The following is a 7,773-nucleotide window of genomic DNA, read 5'->3' on the forward strand; positions in this document are numbered from 1 at the left end:
GGGGGGGGGGGAAAGAAAACCTAAAAGGGGCGGGGGAGGGAGGGGGCCAGGTCTTTGGAGGGTGGATACTAAGACTTTAAAGATGTCACAAACCCTCTGACCCAGAAATTCTATTTCTAAGTTTTATCCTATAAATAGACTCCTACAAATGTACAATATTGTATACATGCAGCACTGTTTGTAGTAACAAAAGACTGAGAAAATCTACATACCCAGAAACAGGAGATGGGTAGATGAATTCTAGGACATCCATATGTTTATACAGTATTGTACAGCTATGAAAGAGTGAGCAGGCTGGAGATACAGCTAGTGGTAGAACACTTGCCCAAAATGTGTGAGACCCTGGGTTCCATACCAAGCATCACAATCAACTGATAAAAGGAGCAAGTTTTAAAATACTCTCCAAAAAAGGCAAAACATGTATTTTTTCCTTGTGTGTATCTATATAACTTTAGGGCAGATGTTCCTAGAAGGACACATGTGGACAAAAAACAGTGGCTGCTGTAGAGCAGGGGCTAGGGCCTGAGCATGTGGGTAAGAGAATGCTTCTCTTTCATGGCAATTCCTCGGTACTATGTAGACTGATTACCAGTGACATGACTACATGTCTATAAAACGCCAATACAGAGAGAGTAGACAGATGTGAGGCTCCTAGGGTTGGGAGTCCTCACTGGCTCCAGAAGGTCACGGCCTGGGAGAAGGGAAGAGTTAAGGTCAGACAGTCCCACCACCTGGCTGGCTCTTGGTGGAGAACTGCCTGCTATGCACCTTGAGAGCCAGCCTCTGTGACATCCCTTCAATCTGAGACCTGCCCTGCTTAGTTCCCGAGCAGGCTGATCCCACCTTTCTGCTTCTCTGTACATATCAGGAAATCAGCAAAAATACAGAAGAAACCAACACTGACAGGTGCTCCATGACTTGCCAAGGCTACCCAGCTGGGAGTGGCCATGCTGTGAGGTGGTGGACGATGGGTAAGGAGTTACAGGTAAACATGAATGAGGACTGTTCTTCGAAGGGCAGAACAAGTGTGGGCTAGTCCTGGCACAGTGTCAAGAAAGGAAGATGCAGGCTTTTGGGGATGGGAAGCAGGTAGGTCTGGGTGGTGAAGTGGAACAGGTGGGCTGGAAGGGTACTGAAAGAAGCCTAGCATTTGGGCAAACTTGTTTTTTAAGCAGTAGCATCAGGTTCAGTTGGAATCTCTTTAGTGCCCAAGATCATGCAGGGGAAGGTGAATCTGCTCCAGAGGAGCCTTGCTGTAGGCTTAAAGCCCCCTCTCAATTGCCTACAGAACACGTGGGGCTCCAGAGAAAACACCAAGCTTACCTATGCCTCTCCCTGCAAAGGACAAACTGGTGCCTAGAAGGGACAGTGATTTGTCAGAAGTCACTCAGCAATCACAGCTCCATATCAAAGTCTGGCACACTCTGGCCTGTGCCATCCTGCCTGCCCTCGGAGAATCCCCCAAACCTGTGGCCCTGGGAATGCCCACCCGTGGGGGGTTGGTTCACACGCCTTCAATGAAAAGCAATAACAGTAAGCAGCCTCGGAAATCAACAAGGCAAAGTACTCACGTTGAAGAAATTGGTCTTGTTCCTCTCGCAGAAGAGCCCCTGTGCCGGCATGTGCTGCAGTTGTTGCCACGGGATACTGCTGCCTAGCAACACATCGCGGGCCCACTGGAGGTTCTGGGGAAAGAAGAAGTAGGTTGGAAGTGAGTGTGTGGGCTGCTCAGGGCGCCCACAGGGAAGGCAGACAGTCCCCTCCTTCCTGGCTTCACTGGAAAACCATGATGAGCAGCTCTGCAGACACTGATCCCATCACTCCGGGCGGCTCTGGTCATGGCCTTTTATCATTGTGCTATGTGACCTATTTCCGGAACCAATTTCTGGCCCAGTACAACTGGCTTAGGAGTCTGTGGACTCAGACTGTCCAAAGCGGGTACAAAAGGACCTCTTGCCATGACCAATCCAGCAAAGCTGTCATGTGGTCCATCTACCATTGAGAGAAAACTCACAAACCTAAAGGAAAACCAAAAGGCAACCCTGACTTGTTTACCAGCAATCACAGGCACTGGTACAGATGCTCCAGGCTGAGAGGGCTGGCCTCTGGCTACAGTGCTCAGGCCCAAGCTCTCTGGGCAACAGTCCTGTGTGGAAGCCAGGCCCATGAGGCAGAGGGAGAGGGTAGACACAGGCCTGGCCTCTGCAGCTTTCTCTGGGGTCTTCACTGGCTCAGAAAACAGTCCTTTCCCACCAGCTGCCTTGCCAGCACTCTTCCCTCTCTGGTCCTCACCAAGGTGGCCAAGCAGACCGAATGAAGACCTGACCAGGAACCTCACTCAGGGAAGTGTTATCCTACAGGATAAGGGTTAGTCAGAGGCAGAGCTGAGCCAGTCCCCTCTTTCCACAGTGCCCACCCCCCAGACAACCAGTTCTCCTCCCCTCTCAAGCTCCTTACTTGTCTTTCCCAGCCCTGGGCCCGGCCTTTACCACCACAAATCCCAGCTACTCCAAACTCCCTCTCACTTCTCAGCCTGCAAACCTGTCCCACCCATCCCCATTCTTCCCATGCTGGCCAGGGTGAACTTACAAATAGTTCCCTCCATTTCAGAAGGCAAAGGTGCAAACCCTGGCTCCTGGCTTGCTGGTTTTGGGTCCCCAGATGGCTGGTTTCTAACCTCTACTCCTATCTACATAGATGGCCTGTCCCACAGGCTGCTCCCCAGCACTCTAGGACCCAACAGCTATGTTGGCCGTGGGGTACACCAGAACAAAAGTACCTTTGGAATGGAAAGAGGTGGTCTCAAGTATGCATCTCCTGGGTGCATGGCAGAAAAAGCTGGCTCTTTCATGGAAGCCTGAAGGAGAAATCGCCTCCTAGGGGAAACCTGATCCAAGGCCAATTGCTTCAACAAGGCCTGGCTCTGAATGGCTGAAGGGTAAAACCATTTAAGATCAAGGCTTAGAGCTGGGGATTTGATTCCACCACCTGCCTTGCAAGCGCAAGGTCCCAAGTTCAATCCCTGGTACCAAAAATAAACAAACAAACAAAATAAAATAAAATCAAGGCTGCGCTGGTCAAGGAGGACTACAGCCAGGTCTGGTCTAACTGGACATGTAGAAGGGGGTTAGAGATGGTGGGCAGCCATCAGTAATAAGCCACTGGGTGAGCCAGAGAGCACTCCGCCCACAGGATCCCTCTATGCCTGTGTGCAGGAAAGCTTGCTTTCTTTGGGCCCACTACACTGATAAGCTGAGAGCAGGCACAGTCACCTTCAACTGAAAAGAGTGAGTGGAGCCTAATAGGAAAGTGCACCGGGGATTATGTGGGGCCACTCTAACTGAGGCTGCAGCTGCTGAGGTCGGCTCAGCCATTTTTCCCTCCAGCACTCACAGGCCTTTCCGGGGCCTTGGGGAGCAACACTTCCATCCTTTTCCTTCACAGTGAATGCCTGCTGCAGACTCCCTGCCTGCCCCATCTGAGGCCAGACGCGTGTAGCATATGGGGATATCAAGGTAACAAGAATCCTCAGACCCTTGAGCCAAGCCCCTAGAGGAGGAACACTGGCCAGTCTGATCGAACTCAAGAAGAGTAAAACACTCATTCCCTGCCTTCAACCTCTGAGCTCCAACACTCCAGCAAGAACTGTGATTCAATTCAATTGCCCCTCCAGTGCCCAGGAGCCAGGATCCCGAGGAATCATCTCCTAGGACACTTCATTCAGGAGCCTCAAGAGGTTGGTTACAAGGCCAATCTGACGCTTTACCCCCCATGCCTCAGCCTGACCCAGCTGTAATCCCCAGCTCCACCACAGGCCCAGGAAGCAGTGAGTTAGAGGGCAGCCACAGAGAAACTGAGTGCACAGTGAAGATACAGGGGAAGCCCAGGAATAAAAGGAACAAACACAAAGTTAGTGTAAGCTGGCTCATCGAGGCTCAGCATCAGGCCAACAGGACCTAGCAGCACTGGGAAGCTCAGGGAGCCCAGGAGAGAAGCTCACACTGCACATCTGAGTCAGCTGTGACCCCTTGGCCTCAGTGCCACTAGATTCAAAGTCTCTCCTGAGGGAGAAGCGAGAGGCTCAGCCCACATGGTATCCACCCCAGTAGAAGAAGCCATGGGTGATCCCTCACAGAAGAGGACATGGGATAGGAAATCACCTGTACATTTTTGTTTGTTTGTTTTTGTTTTTGAGACAGGGTCTCACTATTTAGTGAGACTGACCTGGAACTCACTATGTAGCCCAGGCTGGTCTCGAACTCACAGTGATCCTTCTGCCTCAGCCTCCTGAGTGCTGGGATTACAGGCGTGCACCACCACGCCAGGCCATCACCTGTACTTTTAATACCACAGCTGAGTCCTGACCATGTGGAAGTTTGGAGCAGTGGGGAAGGTCCAAGAGGTTTCCAGAAGGAGGTAATACCTGGGCTATGGTTTGCACAAGGTTTTTGTGGGGCTGGGGGATTGACCGAAGCAAGAACTCAGGGAGGCAAGGCCATCAGGGCCCAGCTGAAAAGGGACCAACTGTGGCCACTGTGAGGCTGCCATTCCCCTCAGCTGAGATCCATGACGTGAGTCTAACTTGTGCTTCACAGGAGGCTAGGGAAAAGTTACCCCAGAGCTGTGACCCTGAAGCTGTTTCTGGGGCTCCTTGGGCACTTGTGAGAAGTCTCCAGGAGACCTGAGTTAAGTAGAAGCAGTTTGGTTCTCTTCTAGAAGAGATGGAAGAACATGGTTTAAAGAAGCATGTCTATAATAGTCATAATTTCCTAAGAAAATCAAGAAAAGCGGGCCCTGACAAAGACTTCCCCCTAGCTGGGACACATGAGAAGGCAGTCCTGGAGCCAGAGTGAAGAGCCAGAGACAGCTTTCCTGCCTGGGCACCTCAATGCAGGTTCTGTGGCCGTGGGACACATCCTCGCCTGGCTTCTGCTTTCCACTACCCACATAGCTTCTGCAATGACACTTGCACTGACTGTCCTTTCCCCTCAGGATGGACGAGGGAGGAGGGGAGCGGCAGGACAGGACTGGGGCACTTGTAAAGAGAGCAGAAAGCACTGACTTGCCAAACCTGACCTGGATTATAAATTAGTCTCCTGCAGTTTGGCCACCGAGCACTGCTGGAGAGCACATTTCTCCCACTGTCTCCCAGGCCTCAGCTGATCGATGGTTAAGGCACAAAGTGTCCTGACAGCTCATGAGGGCTCTCAGCTAATTCACATCTGAGGCCCTGGATGGGGCCTCAAGATGGGCTGACAAGGCCCAGGAAACCTGGCCAGAGATTTGGTGGGTGCCAGGCTGGTGGGCTGGATGAGGGGACAAGGGTCCTATAGCATAAGCCTGCTCTGCCGTTTCACAGTGTTTCAAGGTGAGGCAAGATGACAATGTTGCCTGGGCAGAGCACAGCCATAAATACTCATGATATACAATCATGTTTACTGATAAAGAAACTGAGGCTAGGGCCAGGGATGTGGCTCAGTGATTCCACCGCCTGCCTCACAAACACAAGGGCCTGAGTTCTATCCCCAGTACCAAACAACAAAACAAGACAAAACAAAAAAAGAAAGAAAGAGAAACTGAGGCTTGGAGAGTTTCAAGAGTCTGCCCAAACTCAGAGCTGGACAGTGGCAGAGCCAATCTTGCACTCTGGTGCAGGCCAGAGACCCTGAAGCCTTGGCTCTTCCCCTGCCCACTACAACGTGGACAGGCCATGCTGCACATCTGTCTGGGCACACGTCGTGAGCTGGCTGCTATGACAGCTGCTACAAGCAGACCTTCCTCAGGCCTTGTGCGATCTGTTACAGCATCTCTGGCCCAACACCACTGGGAACAGGAAGGACCCCAGGGAGTCATCACTGGGTAATGGCACACATCTTTCTGTACTCCGAGGCCTCTGCGGCCTGTGCACAAGCTCTGCTCTGACAGAAGGCTGAAGGATGATGACGAGAGGCAGCGAGAAGAATCCCAAAGCATATGGCTGCTACGATGCCCTCCTCTATCAGTCATTGGAACTCACTTTCCGGGGTAGAAGGCAGAGGAACTTTAGACTACCCCATCTGCAAACCTTCTGGTTGCACCTCCCTCTGAGAGAGAGGGAAATCGCTATGCCTCAATCTCCTGCCCACACAGCAGTTGATCTCTTCCTTACTCCTCTGACGGGTGGCCCTCCAACCCTAACTGCCTCTCTCTTTCCACCTTGGGCCCTCCACGTCATTCAACTGGTGCCATCTACCTGACCCCTATTTGGCCTCCTATCATACTGTCCCTCCAGCCCAATGGTCACCTTAAACAGCCTCTTCTGGCTCACCAAAAGGTTGGCCACCTGCACTCTCTTCTCTGTCAGTCCTAAGAGGGCAGGGACATGGGCTGAGCTGTTCACTCAGAGCTGCTCAGAGGGTGAGTCCAGTTTGGAGCCCACAGAAGAGACATTTGTGGCAAGAATGAAAGGAAGACAGGCAGGGTTTGCGCTTTCAGAAAAAGGGAAAGACAAAGACACTAGGCTGAGGGAACAGTCTGAGGCACAAAGCAAGGAGCTGGCAGTGGATAAGGGAGGGGAGACCACACCTTAAGTGTTCAGAAGAAAGAGGCTGGGGCTTCCCGGGGACAAAGAATCCGAAAGCAAGAGGAGTCTTATGAATGGGGGCAAAAGAGGCAAAAGATGTGAGGGGCTTCTTGGGCTGCACTCAAGGCCAGGGTACCCAGCATCAAGCTTCTCAGGGCTTATCTTGACCCCAGTGTCTGCCCACTAACCCAAATACACACTGATCAGCTCAATACAATACACAGGGGCTGATGCCCAAAGCCCCTGGGAGCCCGAGCCTTCCCCTTTGCACAAAAAGCCAAGGCTTGGGACAGAGCAGCCTACATCCCCAACTGTTCCAAGGGCTCAACGTGTAGTAGTAGGGAGTGGCAATGCCTGCTGATGGCTGGAGATGGGAAAACAGGGTTTCTATCCTTGCAGTCACCTGCAGTTCCAAGGCTGGAAGGCAGACCTAATCCTAGGCACCATCTGCCACTACTGTACAGGTGGCCTGGATGATACACTCTGCCCTGTGCCTCTGCCCTCAGAGGTTCTCTTCCTGCCACAACCATTAACAATGGTCCACTCTTGCCTCATATCTTCAAGGCAAAGGCGGAGGCAAAGAGGGAGAGAGAGAGAGGGAGAGGGAGAGACAGACAGACTGACTGACTCGCTCAGAGTCCAGGCTCCACTATGCCTACATGGTGACACCAAGTATAAAACTGCCTCGCAAGGATCCAGGAGTAGAAACATATTCTAAGAGACCTTCTGGTCTCTGCAGACGATATTCTGGTCTGCAGAGTGGCCTGCTGCCCAGCAAGTGTGGCAACTACTAGGAGGATGGTTGTGTACCTCAGCTAGGCTCAGCCTTTCACCTGGCCGTACCTCAGGAGGTAGCAGTATTGCTCATGGTTTCTAGAAAACAAGAAATCAGGAATGAGTGGAGGTCTTGGCTAGGGCCTGTGCAGCCTGTAGAGCCACCCTTGACTCCACCTCTCATGCTGAGGGGGCCCTGGCTGGGGCCCTTGAAGTGCAGAACTCCACAGACGAGGGCAAGAGGAGTGTGTGGCCCCCAGATGATGGGGATGCTGGTGAGCTGCTAAGAATGTCCACATCCACTGTAGATTCACCCCACAACACAGGACACCTCCAGCAACAGGATGAGGGTGAAGGCAGAAGGACAAGAATGTCCCCAGTCCTGTACCTACTAGACTTACTTCTGATATCTTTTTTTTTTTTTTTTTTTTTTTTTT

The 7,773-nt window shown here is 52.0% G+C and overlaps 1 protein-coding gene across 4 annotated transcripts in view; it reads right to left on the reverse strand.

The window, feature by feature from the left end:
- Cabin1 (calcineurin binding protein 1) overlaps positions 1-7,773 on the reverse strand; it is a 147,928-nt gene that overhangs the window by 43,991 nt on the left and 96,164 nt on the right. For all 4 annotated transcript variants that reach the window (XM_010603921.3, XM_010603917.3, XM_010603919.3 and 1 more), the window contains exon 29: positions 1,572-1,685. In XM_010603921.3, the coding sequence (XP_010602223.1) occupies positions 1,572-1,685 (114 nt within the window). The remainder of the gene's footprint in view (positions 1-1,571; positions 1,686-7,773) is intronic.

This window comes from Fukomys damarensis, unplaced genomic scaffold (genome assembly GCF_012274545.1).
Source record: "Fukomys damarensis isolate Sample0158 unplaced genomic scaffold, DMR_v1.0_HiC HiC_scaffold_12, whole genome shotgun sequence".
NCBI classification, from domain to species: Eukaryota; Metazoa; Chordata; class Mammalia; order Rodentia; family Bathyergidae; genus Fukomys; species Fukomys damarensis.